Source organism: Grampus griseus (assembly GCF_964374135.1).
Source record: "Grampus griseus genome assembly, chromosome: 11".
NCBI lineage: Eukaryota > Metazoa > Chordata > Mammalia > Artiodactyla > Delphinidae > Grampus > Grampus griseus.
In genome coordinates this window covers 95,991,772-96,018,919 of record NC_139005.1, presented here as the reverse complement: position 1 = coordinate 96,018,919, position 27,148 = coordinate 95,991,772, and the positions used below count along the sequence as shown (strand labels likewise).

Sequence of the window (27,148 nt, the reverse complement as noted above, 5' to 3'; positions counted from 1 at the left end):
AAGGACAGGCAGACTCACAGGCGGGTGGACAGTGGGCACACCAAGGGCAGGGCTGGGTGCCTGTGTTGTGCTGTTTGATTTATTTGTGAACATTTGTAAGGCCTGGCCTAAAACATTACTGCTGGATCCCTTGCATGGTGTGGTCAGTGAGTGGTGGTTAGAAATTGACAGCCTGTCCTGCTGCCAGACTTCTGTAACCGCAGAGACATGCGCTGAGGTCTGACCCACGGGGTCTGGGGAAGGCCTGGGGAGAGGGGTGAGGTTGGGATGGTGACACGCCTGACTTCTTCCTTCCTTTCCAGAAATGTTCCCACTGCCAGGAGGCAGGCGCCACCTTGGGCTGCTACAACAAAGGCTGCTCCTTCCGTTACCATTACCCGTGTGCCATTGACGCAGGTAAGATGGGACCACAGACCCTTGTTCAGAGCATCCGAAGGGTAGGAAATAACATTTTGATTCTCTCTCCTTCATAGTTCTTTTTGTCTCTTCTGACCTTGTTCTGTTTGTAAATTCTGAAGGAATGCAGAGAAGATAATAAAAAGGAATTAAATGGGGTGATATTTTTTATAAATTTTATAATTCACAAAAGATTTACCTATTTAAGTGCACAATTAAATGATTTTTACCATTATATTCACAGAGTTGTGCAAGCACAATCACAATTAATTTTAGAGCATTTTCATCACGTCTTAAACTACTACCTTTTGGTGGTCTCTCTCCCTCACCCCCAGCCCCTGGCAACTACTAATCTACTTTCTATCTCTGTGGATTTGCCTTTTCTGGCCATTTCATGTAAATGGAATCACACAATATGTGGTCTTTGTGATGCGTTTCGTGTGACTTAGCTTCCTGTTTCTCTGGTTTATCCACATTGCAGCATGTGTCAGTACTTCATTGGTTTTATTTTCTAACAATATTTTATTGTAAGGATATACCATATTTTATCATTCTTCAGTTGATGCACGTTTAGGTTTTCCACTTTTGTATTATTATACAATAATAATACAAAATAATGCTGCTGTGAACATTCACAGACAAGTCCTTGTGTGGACTAAATGTTTTCATTTCTCTTGGGTATAAACCTAGGAGTGGAATTACTGGGTCATATGGTAACTCTGTGTTTAACTGTTTGAGGAACTGTCACACTGTCTTCCAAAGTGGCTGCACCATTTTACATCCCTCCAGCAGTGTGTGAGGGTTCCAGTTTCTCCACATCATCACCAACACTTGTTTTTATGTCTTGTTTATTATGGCCATCCCAGTGGGCAAGAAGTGGTATCTCATTGTGATTTGGGTTTGCACTTCCCTGACAGCTAATGATACTGAGCATCTTTGGTGAAGTTCAGTTTATCTGTTTTTCTTTTGCCACTTATGCTCTTTGTTGCTTGTTGCTTTTCTTATATTTAAGAAGCCATTGCATAATCCAAAATCACAAAGATTTATGCCTATGCTTTCTCCTAAGAGTTTTATAGTTTTAGCCCTTACACAGGTCTTTGATCCGTTTTGAGTTAATTTTTGTATGTGGTGTGAAGTAGGGGTCCAGTTCATTTCTTTCCATGTGGATTCCAGTTGTCCCAGCACCATTTGTAGAAAAGACTACTCTTTTCTCATTCGATGACCTTTGTCGAAAACCAGTTGACCATAGGTGTATGGACCTATTTCTGGACTCTCTCCAGTACCACACCGTCTTGTTTACTGTAGCTTTGTGGTAGATTTTGAAATTGGAAAGTGTGAATCCTCCGACTTCGTTCCTTTTTTTCAAGATTGTTTTGGGTATTCTGGGTCCTTTGCTGTTCTATATGAATTTTAGGATCAGCTTATCCATTTCTGAGGGGGGTGCGGGATTGCATTGAATCTGCAGATCAGGTTAAGGGTTGTCACCATCTTATAAAAAAAAAATAGTGTGTCCTCCAACCCATGATCATGGGGTGTCTGTCTTGCCATTTACTTCAGTTTTTAATTTCTTTCAACGGTGTTTTGTAATTTTCAGAGTACACATTTTGCATCTTTTTTGTTAAATTTATTCCTAAGTATTTTATTATTTTTGGTGTGGTTATAAATGGAATTGTTTTCTTAATTCCATTTTCAGATTGTTCACTGTGACTGTATAGAAATATAATTGATTTTGGTGTATTGATCTTGTATCCTGGAACTTTGCTCCACTCACTGGTTAGTTCTAATAGTTTTTTAGTGGATTTCTATATACAAGATGTGTCATCTGTGAGTAGATTGTTTTACTTCTTCCTTTCCAATCAGATGCCTTTTCTTTTCTTTGCCTAGTTGCCTGGCTAGACCTTCTAGATAATGTTGGATAGAAGTGGCAAGAGCTGGGACTTCCCTGGCAGTCCAGTGGTTAAGACTTCGCCTTCCAGTGCAGGGGGTGCGGTTCGATCCCTGATTGGGGAACTAGGATCCCACATACCTCGAGGCCAGAAAAACAAAACATAAAACAGAAGCAATATTGTAACAAATTCAATAAAGACTTTAAAAATGGTCCACAGCCAAAAAAAAAAGAAGTGGCAAGAGCTGACATCCTTGTCTTGTTTCTGATCTATCATGATGATAGCTGTGGGCTTTTCATAGATGTTCTTGACGCAACTGAAGAGGTTCCTTTCTATTCCTAGTTTGTTGTGTGTTTTTATCGTGAACTGGTGTGGGGTTTTGTCAAACCTTTTTTCCAGGTCTCTGGAGATGATCAGAGCAGTGTTTTGCAGTGTAATAACTGTTGAAAGAAGGACACCTTTTGTCTGAGAAGTGCCATCCAATGAGCAATGCAGAAGACTGGAGTTCTGACTCAGAGCTTCAAGCAGCCTGGGAAATCCTCTTTCTTCCTCCTGACTTTTGGCTTTTTGTTGACTGTTTTCACCAGTTACTTTTTGAGCATCAGATGGGTCTGAGACCTTCACCTAGCAGGTTCTCATGCTTTCAGTCAGGATGGAGGAAGAGAAAATGGGAAGACAAACAAGAGTGCTCAAATGGCCTGGTGGCTGACCAGGTGATGGGAGCAGGTACAGAGGCATAAAGCACATGGAGTCGGATCCGACAGGCGTGGGAGGAATCTGAGTTCCTCTCGACCACCCTTCCTCCCAGCGCTCCTGACGTTTGCTTAAGTGTGTCCCCCTGCCTTTCACATCCTTCTCGTTGCCCCTCCTTTCCTCTTCCCTCTTTTCTTTCCAGGTTTCTGTAGGGCGTGCAGCTAAAAAGAACAAGAAAGGGAATTCCCTGGTGGTCCAGTGGTTAGGATTCCGGGCTTTCACTGCTGGGGGCCTGGATTTGATCCCTGGTCAGGAACTAAGATCCTGCCAAGCGACACAGTGTGACGAAAAAAAAGAAAGGTACAGAAAGATAACGCTTATGCCAAAGTTAGATTCTCATGAAAGTTTGTTTGCATGTGCTGAAGGGCAGCTGGTGGCCAGGGTGCCGTGTGACCAGAGGGATAAGTGGGCAGTAAGAAGAGAGCCTTGAGGGCTTCCCTGGTGGTGCAGTGGTTAAGAATCCGCCTGCCAGTGCAGGGGACACGGGTTCGAGCCATGGTCCGGGAAGAACCCACATGCCATGGAGCAACTAAGCCTGTGCGCCACAACTACTGAGCCTGTGCTCTAGAGCCCGTGAGCCACAATTACTGAGTCCGCGTGATACAACTACTGAAGCACAACTACTGAAGCCCGAGTGCCTAGAGCCCGTGCTCCGCAACAAGAGAAACCACCACAGTGAGAAGCCCGCGCACCCCAACGAAGAGTAGCCTCCGCTCACCGCAACTAGAGAAAGCCCGCATGCAACAACGAAGACCCAACACAGCCATAAATAAATAAATAAATAAATTTATTACATAAAAAAAGAAGAGAGCCTTGAAATGTCAGTTCAGGGAGTTTGGGTTTCAGTCTGTCCCTTCCATCCTCTGTCCTCCTCTACATGTTTACTTGTTGAGTCTGAGCAGTAGTTCACCCTGGGTCGTGGTCTGGCATGTTCTATAGAACAACCATTAAATCCTTCTCTCTCAGAAGCCCAACCACTGCCTTTTCTCATTTTCATGATACCGCCCAGGGTTACCTCAGAACGTTTTGTTTCTTTTTCTAGTTTAAGCTTCGTGATTTTTAATGAAGATGGTCAGGTTCTGGGTTTTCGGCAGTTGTGTGTAAGTCTTTTGTGGGGAATGCTGCAAGCATTGGCTTTCCCCGTCGGTGGGCGGTGAGAGGTGGTCTCCTGCATGGAGACTCTGCCCAGCAGCCTGAGGTGAGCAGCAGGCAGGTGCCTCGTCCCCCCTGCGAGCGTGCTCCCTGTGTGCACACGGGGCACCTGCCTCCAGGTACAGTTTCTCCAGGGGTTGAGTGGAGTCGCTCGGTAGAACTTTCTGCAGTGAGGGAATGTTCTAGATCTGTACTCTCCAATACAGTAGCCACAAGCCATGTGTGACCATTGAGCGCTTGGAAGGTGGCTAGTGGGAATGAGGGACTGAGCTTTTTCTTTCGTTTAGACTCCCATGGCCGTGTGCAGCTGGCGGCTGGAACGCCCTGCTCTAGCCCAGGCTCTGGGGGTTCTTTGGGACAGGTACTGGGCTCTCCTCCCTCAAGTGGAGGCCCTCTAGCACGCACTGCCAGCAGGGAAGCAGGGCCTGCTCTACCAGCTGAGTGTTAGGAAGCAAAGGACTTTCTTGTCACTCTGTTTGAACCTGCCTTGCATGGCCTGCCCAGATAAGTTGGTAACGTCTCTGTTTGGCAGAAGTTGGTGGCCGAGTATCCAGGGAGAGGAAGGCTGTCTGGGTCGGGGCCTTGGCCCTCTGGCTTTGCTGTCCCAGCTGCTGCAAACTGCTCCTCCATGCGGAGCTGGGACCAAAGAAGCAGCTTAACAAGGTGACCGTGTCTTTGTTGGTCTCTTGGATGACCTGAGTCACAGTGACCCAAAGCCTGCACTGCTCTGTGTAGCTTGATGCTTGTATTTATCCCACACAGTCTTCTCAGGAATTCTGTTCTATATGTAATGGATCTTTGTATCCAGGAAAGGCATTCATTGATTGACTTTCTTTCTAGTTACAATAAAAGTAAGTCCCTGAGTTTGAGTCCCCCATCTCTGTATGGAGTAAGGAACAGTTTGGCATTTTCATCTCTGCCTTACTGTCAGCTGCCCAAACCTTAAAGAGCTGTTCATAACGAAGGGAAAACTTTTATCACCAGGGACATCTCCATGGAAACATGAGGATCTGTGGCTCCTGCAGCGTTTCCCCTTCCTAATAGTGATTGCACATTTGTGACATCACAGTTTGCTCTGTTGTGCTGCTTGTTATGTCACAGGCATAGGATTTGTCTCCAGGTGGGAGAGTGCAGTAATAAGAACATGAGTGCTGTTTAAAAAAAAAAAAAAAGATTTAATGTATTTAATGCAATAAGCCACAACAATTAATACCAAAGGAAAAAAGAGCTGTGGTAGCTCATTTATAATCCCACTGTGCATACAGAATCTTGCCTAGAGGGGCTTTTTCTTTTACCCTCATGAGGAAGCACAGCTGGGAATTTCACTTCTGTAGCCACCCTTCCAGCAGCATTTTAAAGCTGCTCTCTCTGCTGCTGACTTTGATCTTGCAGCAGTGGGTTCAGAGCCCCAGATGGGTCCTACGAAAGAACTGGTGGTCTGGCCTCTCCCTGGAGAGGAGCTCTCTGCATCCCAGGGCCTTGCTCCCGCCTTCTTATTCCCCTCCTTCGGCCCCAGGAGCTGAGGCTGCCTCTCAGCGAGGTGGGGTGAGGCTGGTGGGTCCCTGAGTCCCAGCCTGGATTTTGCCATTATGAGTACTAAGCGTAGCTCTGAGGAGATTGTAGCTGAGTTGGAGACTGTCGGGGCCTGGCAGATCCAAAGGACGCTAGACATCCTTTCGTCTTCTCCCTTCCCGGGCTCACCATCCTCAGCATGGGGTATATACGGGTGCATGTGGGTATCTGAAGCTCCACATAGCTTGTTATGAGGAGCTCAGCAGAGTCCTCTGCCTTTAAGCCCAAAGAGAGGACTCAAAGTGGAACACTGTTCTGGGGTGCTGCTGTTTGTGTCTGGAAGCCACTCTGCCGACTAGACAACCTGGTGAGTCTCTTCCAGCCTGCGTGATGATCCAGCCATTGACTCTGACCTCACTGTGGGGAAGTGCTGACCAGGCCCTCTGCACAGTGCGGGGTGTTGCCAGGGGCTTAAAGGAATCAAACGAGAGGCTGGCGGGCCGGCAGTGTGGGGCCAGGCGCCTGTCCAGAGCCCTCAGGAGAGCTTTTACTGCACTTCCTGCCACTCTTGGCTCTTCCCCAGCAGAGCCTGGCTGGAGGCAGCCCAGGAGAGGCTCGCTGGCCCCTTGCAGGTGTCTAAGCCCTCCAGCTGTGGTTCTCACCCTGCCAGGAACAGGAAGTGCAGTTCCTGATGGCCGGTGGACATGACGAGAATGGGGACAGCCGCTGCCTGTTCGGGAGGCCTAGCCAAAAGGTGCACCCCGTCTCGTAGATTCGTTTCGGAGACTTCCATTCCCAGAAGTACCTGGCATTAGTTCCAAGTTGCCTTTAGTGTTTACTTACATTGTTTTATTTCTTCTTTTTAACTTTGAGGGAACATGTTTCCTAACTTTAAGCATGTTTTACTAATGGTCCATCACAGCTGGTCACTGTTTCGTGCCAGTGAGGGGACCCGAGCCACCTCTACCTTTCTGATGGCATCTTTTCCAGCTAACACGGCCCCCCTCCTTATTTCTGTAAACCCCTGTGGTGTAAGCGTGGTCTTTCCCCACCGCGTGGCCTGTGCTGTTTCTCTTTGGCCCAAACTATAGACTCTGCCAGCATGCGCTGCTGCCACAGCCCAGGTAAGGAGAAGGTGCTTCCCTGGAGCTCCAGCTGTCCGTCTCCCGCTGTTCGTGAGCTCTCTGGCAGATTGGAGCAGCAGGAGCCTCGGTCACACCATGTACTTGTGGGTTTTAAATTAACACATTTCATTTACTGCCGCGCTCTTTGCTTGGAGGGGGGAGGGGATAGGGATGCAAAGGTTAGCAGGACTTGCTGTTTCTCATGCCCCGAGGCTTGCCCCAGGAACTGTGAAGACCAAACCCGTCTGACCCTAGAGATTCTAGGACTCCAGAAGGGGAGGTGGCTTAGCCGAATTATGAAAGGGTCTTTATTTATTTAAGATTATAGAGGACCTCAAAAGTTTCCATTTGTGTGCTCCGTTGCTTACTACTGTTTCACTTGAAATCTGTGGGTACACAGGCCGCTAATCTGGACCTCACTTTAAACCTGAATTAAATTGTAAATTTAACAAGGCTAAGTACCACGGCCGCCTCCTGCCTTGGTGCCTGGGCGCTCTCTGAGAATGTGTGATCAATATTTATTAACATTCGGCCACTGCGTCTCGCACCAGTGACCTGGCTGTCGGTTTTCAGGAGCTGTGGTGTGCAGAGTGAGCTCGTTAAGTCGCTTTCCTCGCCCTGCTCCGCGCACGACGCTTGTGCCGCAGAGCACAACGCCCCTGGAGGCAGGTGCGCGTCCTTGCCATCATGGAGGATGTGTCACCACCGTGTTAACAGTTGGAATGAGTGATTTTCCTCCAAGGATTAATCGCCCCCTCGTGGGATTTCACATTTCTCTGAAGCATTTAGCAGGGATTATGGACCTTCTGCAGTGTGTCCGTGGGTTGTGTGTGGGGCAAGGGTGGCAGCGGGGCTCACGGGCCTGGCCTCCTTGCTGTCTCTGACCTGTGACTCTCCACAGAGGAGAAAAGATGCCTCCAGATTCAAAGTGTTTTCACAAGGAAGCTTTGGCGTGGGCCTGTGGAATGGCCTTAGCCTAAGATAAGGAATTTTAACAATAACACTTATTAGAGATTGTTTCTGATGATTAGAATAATAGGATATGATCATGGAAATACAGAAAAAATAAAGAAAATTAAAATCACCTATAATATTACTATCCAAAGAGAATCACTGTCATATTTTGGTAGATTTCCTTTGTCCTTTTTTATGCATATAAAATATTTTGGTAAAATTGGGATTGTACTTGTACATTTATGTATCCTGGTTTTTTGAGCAATTTGCATCCTGTTCACTATTCTGAAACGTTTCATGTTGGACTGATATTCCACCATGTTGAGGTGCCATAGCTTATTTGGGGGTGTCTTGCGTGGTTTCCTATTAGAAATCATAGTGTGGAGACCTCTTATCGCCATGTGTGACCCTGTCTGCCCTGGCCAGCGTGGCCCCACGCCCCGCAGGCTGTGCCGCACGCCAGGCTCGTCCTGACTGTCCCCTTCTCTCTTGCAGATTGTTTGCTCCATGAGGAGAACTTCTCGGTGAGGTGCCCCAAGCACAAGGTGAGTCAGAGCCTGCAGAGCCTGTGCTCCCCTCCCCGCAGGACTTGGGGGTGGCAGCGGGGCTCCTCCTGAAAGACCTGGAGACCAGACATTGCAGGGTCACGGCCACACCACCAGGGCCCGGGCTGCTGAGCACTCCTGGCCCCGGGAGGGCCGAGATGCAAATGGGAGGGAGCCCTGTGGCGTGGGGTCAGCACCCATGGGGTGGCGCAGCTGGGGAGAAAGGTGTTTGTTAAGAGAAATTGGAAGAGAAACACACAAAACTCCTGGTTTCCCCCGCAGTTGAGTGGAACCCCAGATCACAGATTGGCGTGAGGTGAGATTGGTTGTAGGTCTAGGTACATAAGCAGAGGTGTCTTCCCAGACTAAAGAGAGTTGACTCCAGGCTTTTGGGGAAACTCACAGTCTCCTCCAGGTTTTACTTCAGCTGAAGCAGCCAGTGGTGCCTGCAGCTGATTGAGGAGGTGGTCTCTTGGTCACCTCTTAAATTTAGGAAAGGAACGAAGATGGGGGCGGGGGTGTGTGTGAATGGCCTGTTTCCAAGACACCACATGTGTGTGTGGAGACGGGAGGGCGTGGAGAAAGGGACCCCAGGGAAGGACTGGGATGGTGGAGACCCGCCACCTGGCAGTCCCTGCAGCGGCGGCTCTCCTCCGGCTGAGGTCACACTGACCCCTGGTGGCCACTGGTGCTCACGGTCTTCAGTCTCTAAGTGGGGCCAGAAAGTACTAGAAAGAGGTCGCCCTGACAGGTCTGCCCTCAAAGTGCTTCTGAAAGATGCTTACTTCTGCTTTTCTTTAACAATTATTTTCCAATATGGATCATAGGATCTTACAATTTTCTCTCCCATTTTTTACTTAATTTACATGTTTTTATTTTTAAAAACTTCTCTTTTTTAATGGTCACAGTTTACCTCAGAAGACCCTGTCTGAGTATCTCCTGTTTGTCACTCAGCACTGACTCTGCTTTTTCTTTCCTTTTCCATGTGCGTTCCTCTCCTCACCTCCGCCTGCCCTGACCCCCACGCTCGTTCTCTGTCCCTCCTGTCCTGTCTCCTTGGCTTTGCCGGCGTCAGCCTCCCCTCCCGTGCCCTCTCCCCGCCTTGCAGAACAAGACAGCGAAAGGCAGCCTCAGCACAGAGCAGTCGGAGCGGGGGTGAGGGGGGCAGTGTGCTCGTGGGAATGGAAAGTACAGCAAGCACAGGTGAGTCGGGGCCGCCGCCCCTGCCAGACTGCAAGGGGGTGTCGGGCCGCTGCCTCCTGCTCACCCCAGGCCAGGCTGCCCCACCAGCATTTAATCGCGTGGACTGCCAGCGCCAGGTGGATACCATGTCTTTCCATCTGTTGCTCAGCTCCCCAGAATACGTGTGGAAAGGTGGCGTGGGGCTTTAAATTGGTCCCATCCTCCGCCGGGGTTCAGGCCTTGTGTGTGGAGTCCCCAGGGGCAGAACGCAGCTGGCTTCGGGACAGAGCCTCTGGGGGGGTGGCTCTCCTGCTGGCAGCCCTCACTCTTGCCCTGTCTCAGAAAGGCTTCTTGCCAGAGGCCTCTTCTTAATTTACTTAACATCTCTAAAGCTTATGATGGGTTCTCCTTTGAAAAACAAAAAATACCCCAAGTTTTGTTTTTTGAAATCTTTTTTTTCCCCCAGGTCTATGAAGGATTCCTTTTCCTAGAAGTACAAAGGGAAGGAAAATCCCCTCAACGATTTAGTAGACTTTAGCATCCCATTTAACTTTACTTTTAAAAATCTCAGGAGGTTGAGTTGTGCTTTTTTTGAGTGTGTCTGGGGGCTCGTGGTCTGGGCTGGCAGCATGTGCCTGTGAGAGCAGGATTATGGGACTTGGGTCTCTAGAAGCAGCAGGCCTGCAGTGCTCCCATTGCCTTCCTCACCCGCCCCGTCCTCACTGAGCAAAACAGATCATGAGAAGAAAAAACAAAATGTAACTTGGGGCACTTGCTTCTACAGGATGGGGTGGGGGGCTAGTTGTCTCAGAACTGTTCGTTAAGGGATTATTTCTCTGCAAGTGAGGGCGTCTGTGTTTACTCCAGACGGCTGAGACCCACACAAGTGTGCTAGGCCTGGCTCTCTGGGACAGCAAGCCCATGTGCCTGAGTCTCTGTGGAATGTCCCCTCCCCCTTGTTACAAGTCGGGGTGGGGGGTGTCTGCCTTTCTCTGGAATGCCTAACAGTACTTTGAGGAAGAAACAGAATTCACCTCAGAATGTGGCAGTTTTCATCTGGGAAGTCGTCTGTTTCTTAGGTGGGTCCCGGTACTGACCTCCAGAGAAGGCCCCTGTGCTGAGTGCTGAGTGTCTGGGGCCGGTGGGGGTTACAGTGCTTCCTGAGGGGCTGTCGAGTGAGGACTTTGCACTCACACTTTTCTGTCTTGCTCTTCCAGGGAGTAGGGCTGGGAGTGGAGGGAGCGGAGCAGGGCGGGAGGGTGGGTCATCACACGGAGCCCCGTGCACTTCTAGAACCCGCGGGGTCCACTGACCCTCAGGGCAAGCAGCAGTCTGGGTGGTTTTCAAGAATGTTTCTGTTGGCCCTTCTACTGTGTCTAGGGGGCTCTGCCACCTTCCTGGCCCCGGTGGTTAGGGCTGGGTTATATAGGAGGCCACGTGGAATGTTCCTGGAAGTGTCCAGGAAGAGCCAGTTAGGGAGAGAACCATTGGTTACTCAGTGCCTTTTGTTCCTGTCCTGGAATCCCAGCCCATGTTTGAGAAAAAGAAGAACTCTGGGCCCTGGGCCTGGTGGGCAAATCTCCTCTTGGAAGTTTTAATTTTGTTCATCATCACTTTTCTCTCTGCTCATTCTTGGGCTCTGCCAGCTGACAGAGCCCTTGGCTCTCGTGGGACAGTAAGCTTCGTAGTTCATTCCTCAGAAGGTTGGTGTTATCATTTCTGTTTACACAGAAGAAATGAGGCGCTGAGTGATTGAGTGGCGTGTCCCTCGGCTTGGGGTCGTTTCGAGTCTGTTGAGGGCAGACCTTCACCTCTTGGAGGGAAGGAACGAACATGCGCCTCTGGTCTCGTCCACCTGAACTGCTTGTCATCGAGTGCTTCCCCGCGAGGCTGGACCCGTCGTCCTGGGTTCGCGGTTCAGCAGTCACATTGTGGGCCTTCGCTGTCAGCCCTCTGCAGACTGTGCAGAAGCCCCAGTGATTGGGGACAGAGACGCAGCCCCCCACCTCAAGGGGCATTCATTTCAGTATCCGTGCTGAGGACACAGAGCCACCATCGTTGGGTCTCCCGACAAGGCGGGGAAGGGACAGTGATTGTACATGTGAGTTCCGGTTCGTGGCGCCCCACTTTCTCACCCAGAGCAGTGTGGAAAGTGCTGTGTGACCAGGCTCAGGCCACTTAATGTCTCTGTGCTTGTTTTCCTTCTGAAAAAAGAGGGATAGCAGTGGCCAACCTTGTGAGAATTCAGTTAAGAAATGCCTCCACCATGCCCAGCGCAGCCTGGCCTGGGGTGTGGTGTCAGCAAATGCTGGGTGCACTGCCCTCAGCCATGCCCAGGAGGAGCAGGAGGTTCAGAGCTGCAAACCAGACCCTACAGCTGCCCTGTCTGGCAGAAAACCCCAGGGCTGGGGCAAGGAGACGTGAGTTCTAATCTCCTGCCACCACGTGAGATACCTGGTGCTTGTCCCTCACCAGGCCAGCAGTGCCACAGAGGACAGGTCCTCGGACAGCTGTCAGTGGGCCCCCTCCTCCCGGCTCTGTGGATGACGGAGCCGTGTGGCCGGCCTGTGCTGCCCTCTCCCCGTGCTGAAGCCTCCCTGGCTCAGGGCAGCGAGTGGGCAGGGCTCTGACCGCGGAACATCCCCCCTGCCATCTTCCATTCTCATCTGAGTAAACAAGGAGACCCCACCCCCCAGGTCTCCCGATCCAGTGGGCAGGAAGCAGTATCCTCCATCCATCTGCTGCCTTGTCCTGGGTGCCAGCTGCACACAGCAGCCTCCCTGCCCTGGAGCTGGGCCTTCCCGAGCAGCTTCTGTGGTCGGAATGTCACACAGCCGGCCTGCGTGTGAAGAGCGTCATGTCCCGGGGCTCCCCTTCCCTCCCACCCCAGCCCCGGCAGCCCCTCACTGCCTCCCACAACTGCAGCTTCAGAGGTTCCCATCCCTGGTAGGATTAAGTCCAGAATGCCCAGCACGCCTCTGAGGGCCCCTGGAGTCTCCGGCGAGGCTCCTTCGGCTCCTCTGAGCTTCCTCCCGCGGAGCTTTGTGCTCGCGCTTAGCTCCCTGCGCTGGAGCACTGTGCCTCCGTCTCTTCTCTGGGTCTCAGCTTCAGTGTCACTTCCTCACGGCAGCCTTCCAAGTCCCCTTGTCCCCACTCTGCAGCCTTCCTGGCATCACCACAATCTCAAGTCATTTGTGTGTTCACGTATCGTCTGCATCTCCACTAGACTGCCTGCCCAGTCCGCAGGGACCGCTGTCTCTGTCCCGTCGTGCACTGGCCCAAGGGGGCACACGGCAGTCCCTCTCCTCGCAGGGCGGACAGCCGTGTTAAATAGAGGAGCACCTGCAGCCCAGGGAGGAGAGTGCTGACCTGACGGCGCCCGGGTGGGTACAGGTTGAGGACGAGGCTGCCCTCCACACCCTGGCCAGGTCCCGTGGGGCTGAGGGGGTGCCGCCAAGCCGGAGAGGTGGAGAGGGCAGCTTGGTGTCAGACGCGGGAGGATTTGGAGGACAGACTGACCCGGCCCAGGTTCAGGCCACGGAGGTGAAGCTGAAGGGCAGCAGGAAGGAGGGTGATGAGGGCAGGGGTGTTGGAAGACTTTGGCCCAGCATGAAGTCCCGATCGCCGGCAGCTGAACGTGCAGTTGCCTTTTTACGGAGAAGCGTGCAGGTCCTCAGCACAGAGGGCCGCCCACTCGCTCACCGGCGCAGCAGCTCCGCGCCTGCTCCGTGGCCCTGCCTGGGGTGCTGCCTTCTCAGCCATGTCCTGTGCATTTGGATGGGGCCCACAACAATGGAGGCTCGAAGGCAGAGTCCCTGGGGCCCAAGCAGAGGAGCTTTGCTGGATGTGAGCCCCAGTCCCACTTCTAACCAGCCACGTGGCCTTGGGCCACATGTGTCACCTCCCTCAGCTGCCTCATCTCCAAGATATGGGGGTCAGGCCTCTCAGTGTTACTGTGAAATAATGTCTGTAAAGCTCCTAGCATAGTGCCTGGCCCCTACTCGGTGCTTAAAGAATTTTCTTCCCATTCTCCCTACTGAAGGAACAGTTTTGAGGAGCAACTGAGAAGTTAGGGTCCCATTACATTCAGGGTATCATGTGTTTGGGCCAGTCTAATATCAGACCCTGGGGAAGGTCCCTGCTGGGAAGGCTGGAAGGCAAAGCCCCAGGCGGGAGGTGCGGAAGGGCCGAGGCTGCCTGGACCACCAGGTCCCCCTGTGGCACCAGGGTAGGAGCCCAGGGTCAGCAGCGTGCACAGCCCACCGGCCGGGCAGACCCTGGTGCTGAGACAGCCTTCATTCTGAAGATGGGCGCTGGGCTGGGGCCTGCTGTTGTGAGTAATGAGCAGGATAGGGGTGCAGGCCCAAGACTGTGCCAAGCACTGGGGAGAGGGCACACCCTGCCCTGTCCCTCCCTCCACCAGCAGAGCTTTGCAGGATATGCATGGCACCTGTCCTCTGTCCTCACCTGAGAAGGCTGCTTGCTTCTCCCCGCCTTCCTGGCAGCCTTAGCCTCAGGAAACCAGAGTGAGGAGTGGAGAGTGTCCGTGCTGGGGGAGGGGGAAGCATGGACCACATAGGTGGGGCCAGAGCCACCATCAGTGCCGGGGAAGCCACACTGTGGCCAGGGACGTCCTGAGGATGGCTCAGCCACTGGCCCACGTCCCCAGGGCCTCCAGCTGGATTCCTGGGGTTTGCTTTTACCTGAGGGTGGCGACATTGTCCTGCTGTCTCTGTGAGTCTCTTCCTGTTTATTCATGTTTTCTGTCAAGCAGTTAGGAATCTCTTTATGGCTCATGCACACAGACCAGTCTTAACTATTTTGCATATTAGTAAGTTTTATGGAAGCAGAAAAGGGGATAGTGGTTTCTGGGTTTTCTTGAGGTTTATTGGTTGGAGGAGGGACACACACACACACACACACACACACACACACACACACACACACACACACACACACACACACACACACACACACACACACACACACACACACACACACACACACACACACACACACACACACACACACACACACACACACACACTTTCCAAGAGTGCTGTGATTGGCAGAAAGGTGAGGGTGCCACCACTCTTGGCTTCTGGTGTAATTTTTCTGGACTGAATTCCTTGGAAACTGCTGTCTCTCTCTGAGATCTTTGCACATGTAATGAATGGCCCGCGAAGCATTCTGAGGAGGCCCTTGATACAACCCCACGTACCCCATGTGATCACCAGGATAGTCTTCCTGAGCCTGGAGCCTGGGCTGGAAGGAGAGACGCCAGTGGCAGGGCCTGGGGAGCCTCAGAGGATGAGCTGAGACCTGCCTTCCGTCAGAGCTCTTGGGTGGAGTGTTCGCTGTTAGATGTAAAGAGCTGCCTGTGACTGGAGGCAGCCTTCACGTGGTCCTGAGCCGGTTCTTCCACAGACTGGCTGGGTACTCAGCCACCTCTGTGAGGACTGGTCCCTGCCACCAAGTGCCAAGCCCAGCCCAGCTGCAGGCCCCAGATGGTGGGGTCCTAAGCAAGGGGTCGCCCTGAGAGCCACTCCACTCCAGGCAGCCCCACCTGGCGGGTCAGAGAACTCTCTCCTGGTCTCGGTTCCTTCCACACACCCGGGACAGGGCACTCAGAGTCCGTTCCTGGCGCAGCTGGCCGGGTCATTGCTGCCTTTACCCTGTTTCAGGCCCAGAGCCACACGACTGGCTCCGCCATTGGTCTTGGGTGTCTGCAGTGTGAGCGGTGTGTTCACAGGGGTTCTGCAGCTGCTGGACCCTGCAGAGTCCCCCTACCCCGGTGCCGCCACGGAGCAGGGGCTGTTGGCTACAGCACCACACGGGGTTTCCCAGCACCCAGTGTCTGCTTGTCTTGCAGGTGAGACTGTGGAGATGAGAAGGTGGTGGACCCTTGTGATGGAATGGAAATGGTCCTCCTGTGCAGCCACACCCCACCCCGCCCCACCCCGCGTGCCTGCCCGTGCCAGCACTTCCTTCCTAAGTTCTTACATCACTCTCAAACTGGTGACACCACAGGAAAGAAAGACCCAAGAAGTTGGAATGGCTGTTTCCATGGACACAATCTCCATAGTGACAATGTGGGGGGTGGGGGGAGGGGGGATGATGGGAAAGGGTGGGGGGAATTAAAAGAGGGAGGGATAAAAATATATATATATAAATCTATTTTTAGTCTGGAAAGACTGTTTAAATGAAAGGTGCGCTATCCCTTTTGATTCTATTTTAAAATTATCTAGCTTAAGAATTCCAAATTTGTTCCAATAACAGTGAAATTTAAATGTGAAATTGAACTGAACAAACTCTCATCTCACAAGGACAGGGCTGACTTAGATCCTTAGCCCAACTTACACAATTCAGAGATTCTAGACCCGGGGTTGGAAGAGCAAACAAACCACACCGAACTATTCTATTGTCAGTAATTTGTCTCAAAGTGGGAAGGTCAAGGGGGAGGGAAGCGGGGATGGTCCGTGTTTTCAAGAGTGGGAGAATGATGTTTAAACACAAAAATAAATTTTTTCATTTCCAGAAACACTATTTATTTATTATTTTTAAGATTTTTATCTTTTGGGGGGGGTGAAATTGGCACAAGCGCCAAGGTCACAGCTGCGTCCTGGGTCACTGTGGCCAGTGAGAGCCCCAAGCATCCCACTAAGTGGCTCAGCCAGCAGGGTCAAGGGATGGCCGCCTCTGGGCATGTTTCAGGCAGCTGTGCCCTGACCCCCAGGACAGACGGGACAGAAGCCTAAGCTGTAGGAGTGGACACAGGGAGGGACAGTGTCAGGTATGATCATGTGAGGTAAGCTGACCAGGAACACCCACTCCACCCTTTTTTCTTTTGCTTTCATTTTTATAAAGGAAAAGGGGGCCTGTCGGTTGAGCAGCCCCATGCTACATGATTCTTTATGTTGTATTGTTTTGTTTTGTTTTGTAAATTGTACAGTTTTTAAATATCTGAGTTTTAAAAAAAGAAAAAAGTACAAAAAAAATCTTGTTAAGGCCTTAAGAAGGGGTTAGTGCATCTTTCAGGGGTCACTCTGCCGTGGGGATAAAATAGCTGTTTCACAAACAGTTTTATTTAAAAAACAAAACAAAAAAATCAAAAAAAATAATAAACTTCATTTTAACCTTGTTTCTTTTTTTGTTTAAAGCAACCGCGTCTCTTTTCTCCTCCCATCCCAGTCCCCAGGGTGGCTCTGGTTCTGCTGCAGGGGCGGCTGCCAGCTCACTGGTCCAGCCGTCCTGGCCTCCTGCAGGCCTTGCAGCAGAGCCTGGCATGAAACAAACCGAGGACTCCTGCCACTCACCCTCGAGGGTGGAACTCAGCCACGTATGGGGATGGCCAGATTGCTTAAGTTGATATGAGGACATATTTCCAATCAACATTAATTTTAAAGGTTATTAAAAAATAATACAATGTTAACGGACTTTATTTTTAGAGAACAGTAATACTGGAAGGAATGTTGTGAAGTAGAAATAAGCAGTTATAAATGAGTTCTTGTGTGCTCATCAATTTGAGGCTGCAGAAATGGCAGATTAATTTTGTTATAATAGCTACATCAAGCAGTGCGGTCCATTTATAATTTTGCTCGGCCAGGATGGAGCTGTGTGGGTGGGTGTGCTGTGTCGGCCACGGAACCTGCATAGAAATGACAGCTTTTTGAGCTCCTTGGCTTCCCATCTGGTCTTGACTTGGCATTAACACAGTTCAAATGAAATTGATAGATTTCAGGTGTTGAGAACTAAGCCACAAAACTTGGAAGATATGCATCTTAAGGAAAATATTTTCCTGACAGCAAATGGTTCTTCATCATTTTGCCTTTTGTTCTTCTGTCCTCTTTTGACTTGCTGATGATACTCTGAGTAAGGCACTTTTGATGGTTCCTCAAACTGGCTACTGAAATGACGGTTAACTGGGGAGTGGCCCTGTTCCAGGCTCCACTCCTGACTCTAGCTTTCCCAGTTCTGCAGGAAGCCTCAGCTGTTCATGTGCATTTCAACTCCTGCCACTTTTGAGCTCTCTGTATTTTTTAACAGACTTTATTTTCTAGAGTAGCTTGAGGTTCTTAGTGTAAAGCAAAAGGTACGGCGGTTTCCCTCATATGCTCTGCCCCCACACAGGTGCACAGCCTCCCCCAGTATCAGCGTTACCCACCAAAGTGGTGCTTTTTCTTTATGACTGGTAAGAACTTCCATTGACACATCATTGTCACCCAGAGCCCATAGTTTACGTTAGGGTCCACTCTTGGTGGTGTACATTCTGTGGGTTTGGACAAACGTTTAGTGACATGTATCCACCATTATAGTATCATGCAGAGTAGTTTCACTGCCCTAAAAATTCTCTGTGCTCCCCCTCTTCATCCCTCCCTCCCTGAGCCCTGGCAACCACTGATTGTTTACTGCCTCCATAGTTTTTGCCTTTTCCAGGATGTCATATAGTTGGAGTTACACAGTATGTAGCCTTTTCAGATTGGTTTCTTTCGTTTGGTTAATAGGCCTTGAAGGTTCCTCCTCCATGCAAGGCTCCTCTTTACATGGCTTGACAGCTCATTTCTTTTTTAGTGCTGAAGAATACTCTGTTGCCTGGACATACCACAGTTTATCCATTCACCTACTGAAAGACATCTTGGTTTCTCCAAGTTTTGGCAATTATGAATAAAACTGCTGTAAACGTCAGTGTACAGGTACAGGTGTTTTTGTAAGGAACGGCCGTACCATCTTACATTCTCTCCCCTGCAGTGAATGAGACTTCCTGCTGCTCCACATCCTGGTCAGCATTCGGTGTTCTCAGTGTTCTGGATATTGACCACTCTAATCGGTGTGCAGTGGTGATGTATTATTTTAAAGTAATTTTTACGCCGTGGTTTAAAAACACAGCAAAACTACCATCTTAACCGGTAAGTGTACTGTTCGGTAGTGTGAGGCATATTCATATTGTTGCGCAGCCGAGCTCCGGAACTTTTTCATCTTGTCCAGCCGAAGCCCTGTTCACGGGAAGGGCCGGCCATTACCCGCCCCCCCCCCCCCCCCCCCCCCCCGCCCAAGACCGCTGGCTCGCTCGCTCGCCCGTGGCGCTCCCCGACCACGCCCCCCCCCCCTCCCCGCCGGCGGCTGCCGGGCCGGCCCTCCACCTGCATCCCAGCGGGGCCCGGGAGGGCAGTACCGCGAGTCAGATGCCAGCGCCCACTTCTGTCCCCCGGGAGGAGCGGGAATTGAGGGGTTTCTTCCGCGGGCTTGGCCTGGCGGGGGGTGGGGGTATAGCGAGCCAACTGCCACCAACTTTACAGCGCCCTCTCTGGGCGCTGCAGCTCCCTACTTGCTTTCTAGAGCTCTCTCCAAGGGGCTTGCTCCGCATCGCGTTGGAGTCCCACGGCTGGGTCTCCGTGCTTGGGGGCCCCAGGGCCTGGCGATTTCTGGTCCGTCATCTTGCGGACGTCACCCAGGACTCAGTCTCAGGTCGCAGTGTCCAGTTGGGCCTTCCCTGCGCGGGCGAACACGTGTGACACGGAGATTGGGGGACGGGAGAGAATGGGGGGGGCTCATCCCTCTAGCACCAGCAGCTTCACCAGAGCAGAAACCAGCAAGGGCAGGCTGAGTATGTTTCTAAAATAACAAATTTCAGTAACTTAAATGCTGGCCCTCATAGAAGTCCACGGTAGAGCAGTGGCTCAGAGCATGAGTTTTGAGATAGACCATAATGGTGCTCTGTGACTTTGACCCCGTGATCCCTGAGACTCCAGTGCCTTGGGGACCATAAAGGTCCCCAAGGGTGTGGGGAGGATGGGGAGTGAACAGCAGTGCCCGGCATGTGAGTGTGCACAATGATTGAAAAAGGCCGTTGGCCTCACGATCACAGGTTTTCCTCAAGGCCTGTCCTGGACAATAGGCGCCCAGTAACGGGAGGGCACTGCCTGAATTACAGGCATGTCTGTCACTGCCCTTCGTATGTCCATTAGAGTGACTGGGGAGGGCGTGACACATCCAAAACAAAAGGGAGATGCAATTTATCGAGGGCCACTGTGACAAACCTGTGATAGACCATCCTGCCAGCCCGACTAACACCACCTGATTCTCTGGCTGAGCCCCGATGAAAGACCACAGGCTGGATCTGAGAAGACCCCAGGGTGCCCATGGGTCTTACCCTCTCAGTCTTTTGAGTGGCCTCAAAACTGGTCTCCCTGCCTCTTTGAGGCCCAGGAACCCCGGTTTCCCACAATCCAGTCCTCTGCCGGACCTTGCAAAGCCCCAGCCTCAAATTGCCCCCGTCCTGCTGTTTTGCATTGGTGCTTTAGTCCCACTGCCAGGTCACCTTGGCTTGCAGAGCCAAGCCAGCCGAAGTCCTCTGGGAAGTTTTCCCGGAAAGTGTGCTCCAGCCTGGGGCAATGTTCCCACAACCCTCAACGCAATCCCTGCACTGCTGGCCTGATGGTTAGCTCTCTGGCTCCCACTCCTCTTGGTCATGAGCACCTTGAAGCAGGGGCCCACCATCGCCTTCCCGCCATGCTGCCAGTGCCGTGCCCAGCCCAGCACCCAGCACAGGGTGCATCCAGACAGGGTGGGACAGAACCCAAGCCTTGGTCAAGGCAAGATGCAGGAAAGGCCAGATAAACTGAGGAAGGCCCAGTCGGGCCCCAGCCAGCTAGACCCTCTGGCCCTGGGCCTGGCAGGAGGGTGGAGATGCGGGAATTTGGAAGGGGAGGAGCAGCTTTCACAGACCAAGCAGGGATTGCAAATGTTGAAAGCCAATACCTGAAGGCCACAGCACTCTGTGTTGTCCTGCACCCTGAGAAGAACCTGGTCCTCCCCCCGCTGGGGAGTGAGATGGGAGGGAGGGAATGGGGGTGTCGGGGTACGGGAGTGGGGACAGCTGTTTTCCGAAAGAGAGGTTGCCTCATATACCCCTGGGATGGGTGAGGGGGCTTGACCCCTACCCAGGAAATGCCACAATTCCAGCCTGGAGGTGGCACACACTGGTGCAGGGTGGTACCAAGGTTTGCACATTTTGTCGAGGACTGGAGCCACTGAAGGGACCAGAGAGTCAGGATTGGAAGGTGTGGGGCTGGAGCCAGGGTGGACTGGACCCATGGAGAGGGAGGAGGCCGGCAAAGGGAGAGGCCTGAGAATCCATTCTTTGTGCTCCTCAGCAGGCCTGTGAGGGTGTAAAGAAATTACATCCCCATCTGGTATCCATGCCCTTGTCTTCTAGAGTTTGAACAGCTGATGTTCAAGGACAAATCAAGGAGGAGGAAGCAGGCCCACTCCTCTGAGGACAGTCACAGCCTATGCTAAGCCACTCTAGTACCCTGAGCTTACTGGCAGTCCAGTCAACAAGGTAAAGTGCCCACCTCACATGTCTCCAAGTTAGGAAATGGGCACAGACACAAGATTGATTCATCACCTGGGTGGCCACAAGAGCTAGAAGGTCCAAGGACCAGTTTGTAACAAACTTAGGAAAGGATCTCTGGGCCATCAGACCAGCTGGTCATGTGACTAGGGAGCTCTGAAGACAATCCTGCTGCCTCCCCATCCCCAGATTCAAACTTGTCATGGCCACAACCAGGCGGAAACGGGCAGAAACCAAGGAAGCTGAGCCAGCGGCCAGCCAGGGGAAGGTCCCCAGCATCACTGCGAGCAGCCTCGAGGTGGGAGGAGGTGGGTTGGGTCCAGGCAACCACTGAGAACTCCGAGGACTTGGTGCTGGGTCTCTGTGCAAGCATGTAAGTGGTACATATGTGTTAATGTGTCTGGCTTTGTGGGTGTGTAAATATGCATGTGAGCAGGCAGTATGTGAATGTGTGTAAGTGTGGTTTTTGAGTGTGTGACTCTGTGTGTGTGTTGAGTATACTAGTGTGAAGTGAGGGGACACCAAGAACTTTATCCCCCTACAGTGGTTCCTCTGGTCATTAGGACCTCCCTCCAGCGCTGGGCAAGGGCCAGTAACAAACTTGGGAGGTGAAGGCCACTCAGGAGGAGGCAGGTGATACATGGGAGGACAAGGACATGTTCTGGGGATGAGGCTGTGAGCACATTAGAGAGTGTGAGACTAAAGTGACAGGTGGGTGGCAGGATCAAGTCTGAAGACCCCTGATTCTTCCTCGGAATCTTTACAGAGCTGGGGAGTCAGGCTAGGGGAAGGGGAGGACTTCTTGTGTCCTCCCCCTACCCTCTGTAAGCACGTGGAGAGGGCAGGAGGGACAGTGGCCATCTGTGCACCTGACTTTCCCCGACCCCTCCCTGCACCCTCTGGCAGCACACTCTCCCTGGCAGGTTGGCTCAGGGCAGAGGGCAAAGGCCAGTCTCAGCTCCTGTCATAAAGAAGACCCAGACTGGTTGAGCCCTGGAGGTGCAGGGAGGAGAGTGCCCTGCCTGGGCTAGTCCTAGGTGTCTGATGTGTTGAGGAGCCCAGTGCACACTGAGGCAGCCATGCTGCTGACTGGGGATACACTGGCGACCCTGGCCGTGGCTGTGGCCGTCTTCCTGCTCTTGGTGGACCAGATGCACCAGCACTCACGTTGGGCCGCACGCTACCCACCAGGTCCCATGCCACTGCCTGGGCTGGGTAACCTGCTGCAGGTGAACTTCCAGGACCCACTTCTCAGCTTTAGCCAGGTAAGGAGGGTGGGGGTGGGAAGTGGGCAGCGGAGGTCTTAGGGACCCCACCTAGCAGCAGACAGCGGGTGGTGGGTGAAGTCACAGGCTGGAAAAGGAACTGGGCCAAGAGGAGGAGGCAGATTTGAGAGGCTTCCTAAGGGAGGGCATTTGTTCAGGGCCCGAGAACAGTTGGATTTTCCCAACAGCCCAAGGTCCAAGAGGGCAAAGGCCAGGGGGTGGGGGAGTACGACTTGGCAACAGGCTGGGGATTCAGCTGGCCAGCTCTTACATTACGTGAGCCTGAGTCCCTTATGATTAAATTAGGAGGAAAGGTCTCGAGAATGGGGGAGAGGAGTCTGGTCTTGAGCCCTATTTAAATCAGGTAGTCGAGGTTGAGAGAGGTACAGTGATCTGGTTCAAATCTTTTGCCACCGTGAGGTCCAAGACCTCGGACCTCACGCTTACCTCTATGAATCTGTTTCTTCACCTGTAAAATGGGATGCTAACTTGGTCTATTGACAACTTTGGTGACCTCTGCACAGTCATAGCTGGGTGGTCTGATCCAACTTGAGGTCCTCGACTGTGGTGGATGTAATTAACCCCCAGGCTCACAAGACTGGATAAAATCTTTGCACCCCCTCGCTCCTGGTAGGGGCCTAGGGTTCCCGCAGGGCTCACGCCATGAGGCTGGGCCCGCAGCCTGGCGGGGCCTGGGCTTGACAAACGCCCTCGACCTTCGGCCTGCAGCTGCGGCGCCGCTTCGGGGACGTGTTCAGCCTGCAGCAGGTCTGGACTCCCGTCGTCGTGCTCAACGGGCTGGCGCCTGTACGAGAAGCGCTGGTGTACCGCAGCCAGGACAACTCCGACCGCCCACCTGCGACAGTTTACGAGCACCTGGGTTACGGGCCGCGCTCGGAAGGCAAGCGGAGGAGGGGGCAGACCGCGTCCCGGCGGGGACTGGGCCAGCAGTGACCCGATACCGGCAGGGCCAAGGGGAGGCAGGGTCGCGGACATTCGGTGCAGGGAAGAGCCAGCGAATTTGAAGGGGCAGCAAGAGGAGAAAGGAGTCTGTGCCAAGGGTCGGGGGAGGAAGAATGCGGGCGAGGCAGGGGGCGGGGCCTTACGGAGAGAAGGCGGCCCAGGGCCATCGCGGGCACGAAGGGGAGGTCAGGGTGGGCAGGAATGAGGACAAAGTCAGAGCGGGCAGGGTAGGGCCGGGCCAGGACCTTCCCCGAAGAGGAAAGGGGGTCCCGGTGGGCAAAGTAAAAATTGGAGCCAAGACCTGACCCTAGCAGGGGAGAGTAGGCGAGCAATGCGGGCGGGCAGAGAGTGGGACTGGTCCCCAGGTGGAAGGGGGTGTCAAAGTGGGCGGGATTTGTTTGGGAGGGGAGGGTGAGGTTGGTGTGGGCGGAGCGGAGGGGCGAGGCCTGCCCCAAAGGGGGCGGGGCTGTGTGAGCAGAGCACCGGGAGGGGCGGGCCGAGGAGGCTCGGCGAGCCCGCCAGCGCTGTGGGCTAGCAGAAGGTGGGGCCGGGACACACCCGAGCCACGCCCACGTGCCCGCTCCGCCCCCAGGAGTGATCCTGGCGCTCTAAGGAAAAGCCTGGCGCGAGGAGCGGCGCTTCTCCTCGTCCACCCTGCGCAACTTCGGCCTGGGCAAGAAGTCGTTGGAGCAGTGGGTGACCGAGGAGCCCTCGTGCCTCTGTGCCGCCTTCGCCGATCAGGCCGGTGGGTGCTGAGGGACAGGGAACAGGTTTGAAGAGGCTGGGGAAGAGGAGATGGAGGCGACGCCCTGACGTGCACCGTTCCCTCCCAGGACGCCCCTTTAGCCCCAACGCCTCCTGAATAAAGCGGTGAGCAACGTGATCGCCTCCTTGACCTTCGGGAGCCGCTTTGAGTACAGCGACCTTCGCATCCTCAAGCTGTTGGACATATTGGAGGATGGACTGAAGGAGGAGGTTGGCTTCGTGCGCCAGGTGAGGGAAGGGAGCTTCATAGAGGAGGCCTCCGTCCTGCAAAGGGCCTTCCCGGAGGAGGATTTGCGTAGAGGGTCAGAGGAGGAAAGGGCATCCCGGGAGAGGAAACTGCAAGGGAAAAGGCCTGGAAGTGGGGAAATGACAGACAACACAGATGGGAGAGGCGGGGTGAGGGTCAGCGGGCTTAGGGGAGGAAGGGTTCCTTCATTGGAAGGCACCGGCACCCATGAGATGCAGACTTTAGGTTTATCTTTCTGCGCCCAGGGCCAGGAGAGAGGGGCGAGGCCTGCACTTAGGGAGGAACAAGGTCAATGGTGGGGACATCCTGGAGGAGGCTAGGACCTGACTGGTCCAGGTGAAAGCCTGAGCACCACAAGGTGCCAGGGCCCCAAAGCTGTGACCCCCACAGGTGCTGGAAGCAATCCCTGTGCTCCCGCGTATCCCAAGGCTGGCTGCCAAGGTCTTCCCGGGGCAGAGAGCCTTCATGGTCCTGATTGATGAGCTGGTCATCGAGCATAGGGTGACCCGGGACTGGGCCCAGCCACCCCGAGACCTGACTGACGCCTTCTTGGATGAGGTGGAGGTGAGGTGGGTTGAGGGTTGAAGGCCCCGTGAGGCAAGCGCAGGCCTGTGTATCACCCCGTGACCAGACACCTGGGCTGACAGGAGCAGAGTGGAAGGCCATTTGGAGGCTTCCTCCCTCTGTCCCTGCGCTTACCTTCCCTGCGTGGCCCAGGCCAAGGGGAACCCCGAGAGCAGCTTCACACCTGGTGGTGTCTGACCTCTTCTCTGCCGGGGTGATCACCACCTCGGCCACGCTGGCCTGGGCCCTCCTCCTCATGATCCTGCACCCAGATATGCAGTGAGAGCCTAGCCCAAGGGGCCAGGTGGGATGGGGGAGGGAGGAAAGGGACAGCCTGAGGCCCCTGAGCTTGGTGGGTTTGGCCACCAGTAACAGCTCTGTGCAGAGGTCACAGTGACCTCCCCCTCCGAGTAGGCACAGCCCTACACAGGAGTCAGGAGGAGGTCAGGGCCCAGCCCTTGGGTCTGACCACTATGAGGATGCTTGTTTTTCCAGGACATGTCCAACAGGAAGTCGATGAGGTGATAGGGCAGGTGAGGCAACCAGAGATGGGGGATCAGGCCCTCATGCCCTTCACCATGGCCGTGGTCCATGAGGTGCAGCGCTTTGGGGACATCATCGCACTGGGCCTGCCCCACATGACATCCCGTGACATCGAAGTTCAGGGCTTCCTCATCCCAAAGGTAGGCCTGCGGCTTTCCTCACCCCAGCTCGGCACCATCTGCCACCTGGTAGCCCCAATGTGGGCATTGCCAGGTGGGGTCAGGACTGCAATCCAAGCCACCCAATCCTCATTTCCACAGGCACTGAATGTCCCAGGCTGGGTGGGTGTGAGGATGAGAGCAGAGGCAGGGCTGGCCCTGTCCATTCAGAGCCCGTAGTCGGGTAGGGAAGACAAACTAAAGCGTGTCACAGAGTGTTGGAGGAGCCCGTTCACCAAGGGACAGGTGGCAGTAAGGGCACCCATGGGAGGCAAGTCACTTACCCTGCCATGGGGACAGGGAGGGTGCCGAGAAGCTTCTTGGGCTGAGGGTTACTTGAAGAGTCCAGGTGTGTGCCAGGCAGAGGGTGTGTGCCCACGTGTGTTTGGTCGCAGGGGTCCAGGCATCCCCCAGTCCAGACCCACCCATGACAGATATTTCCTGCCAGGGGACGACACTCATCACCAACCTGTCATCAGTGCTGAAGGACGAGACCATCTGGAAGAAGCCCTCCCACTTCCACCCGGAGCACTTCCTGGATGCCCAGGGCTGCTTCGTCAAGCAGGAGGCCTTCATACCCTTCTCAGCAGGTACCTGTGGGGTGCCCGGTTTGCTTACCTGTCCTGAGGGAGTCTTGAAGGGGAGGAGCCCAGGCCCCCAGGCTCAGAGAGCCCCCATGCCCGCCCACAGGCCGCCGCTCGTGCCTTGGGAGCCCCTCGCCCGCATGGAGCGCTTCCTCTTCTTCACCAGCCTCCTGCAGCACTTGTGCTTCTCAGTGCCCACTGGGCAGCCCCGCCCCAGTGGCCACGGTGTCTTTGCCTTCCTGGTGACCCCATCCCCCTACCAGCTCTGTGCTCTGCCCTGCTAGAGGTGGGCACCAAGCCCCCAGCCCACTCCTCAAAAGTAGCCCTGATGTACAATAAACCAGTCTGGTGGCTCCAACCTGGCTTGAGTCCCACCCAGGGCCCCTGACCAGCCCCTTGGCGCTCATGGGGCCTCAGCAGCCTCCCCAGATCCAGCCCCTACCCCTGCCTGATCCATCCTTACCTGGCATTTGACCCCATTTGAGAGATGGGTATACCGAGGTTCAGAAGGTGACACCTTACCCCCTAGTCACCCTTGGAGACCCAATACTGGTTACTTGGGTTAGTGACAAAGTCTATAAATAGGTCCTGGCTTCTGCTGGAAGGAACTAGAATAGGCTGGTGAGAGATTTCAGGCCCCAGTGGGGATGAGGAGGGCCCCACTCAACCTGGATGCCCACATTTCAGGCCCAGCCACCCTCAGTTTGCACCACAGGCCAGCAGCTCAGCCAGCACCATCAAGTCTGCTGCCCCCAAAGCTGGCGAACTCAGGGTTGGCTGGGAAGCAATAGGCCGGGTTAGCACCCACAGCTCAGTCTTCAGATGCCAGAGCTCTCCCTGGGAAGCCTGATGGCAGCCCAGGAGTGTGCCACCTCCCTGGGACTCTCAGTCACCCCAAGATAGGATGGGCCCCCTTTCCCTGCCCCTTAGGGATGCTCATTTCCCAGCCCCTGCCCAATAGTAGTTGCCACTCACGGCCACGCTCGAGTGGGAGGACACTCATCTAGGCTCCAACCCGGGCTCTGTTCTCTGAGTGGCCAGGTCAGGCCGGGCGCCCAGGAGGCTTGGCAGGGGCCGGGAATGAGCCCCTGTGGGCCGCAGGCATGCCCTAGGGAAGGGGTCAACCTTGGACCCATGTGACAATGGGGTGGCCAGAGCAGAAGGAGGCCATGTGGGGAGCTGGGAGGAGGACACCCTGGCTC

At 53.7% G+C, this 27,148-nt stretch overlaps 2 protein-coding genes across 3 annotated transcripts in view; both read left to right on the top strand.

The window, feature by feature from the left end:
• The window catches only part of TCF20 (transcription factor 20), a gene marked incomplete at its 5' end in the record, with an annotated part of 53,275 nt that extends 37,629 nt beyond the window's left edge, over positions 1-15,646 (top strand). Inside the window, 3 exons of one of the 2 annotated variants that reach the window (XM_082666274.1) lie at positions 303-396; positions 8,273-8,322; positions 15,377-15,646. In XM_082666274.1, coding sequence (XP_082522400.1) covers positions 303-396; positions 8,273-8,322; positions 15,377-15,394 — 162 coding nt within the window. In that variant the 3' untranslated portion in view covers positions 15,395-15,646. Of the gene's footprint in view, positions 1-302; positions 397-8,272; positions 8,323-9,397; positions 9,506-15,376 lie in introns of those variants that run through there. The other variant, XM_082666275.1, reaches the window with a different exon arrangement.
• Positions 15,647-21,854: 6,208 nt separating this feature from the next.
• On the top strand, positions 21,855-26,263 carry CYP2D6 (cytochrome P450 family 2 subfamily D member 6). The gene is given in 12 exon segments (XM_082665661.1): positions 21,855-22,122; positions 22,852-23,023; positions 23,678-23,694; positions 23,698-23,830; positions 23,919-23,936; positions 23,939-24,078; positions 24,488-24,661; positions 24,815-24,840; positions 24,842-24,937; positions 24,939-24,940; positions 25,157-25,344; positions 25,811-26,263. Coding segments are annotated over 12 exon segments (1,572 nt in total). The 5' UTR covers positions 21,855-21,936; the 3' UTR covers positions 26,231-26,263.
• Positions 26,264-27,148: the final 885 nt, after the last annotated feature.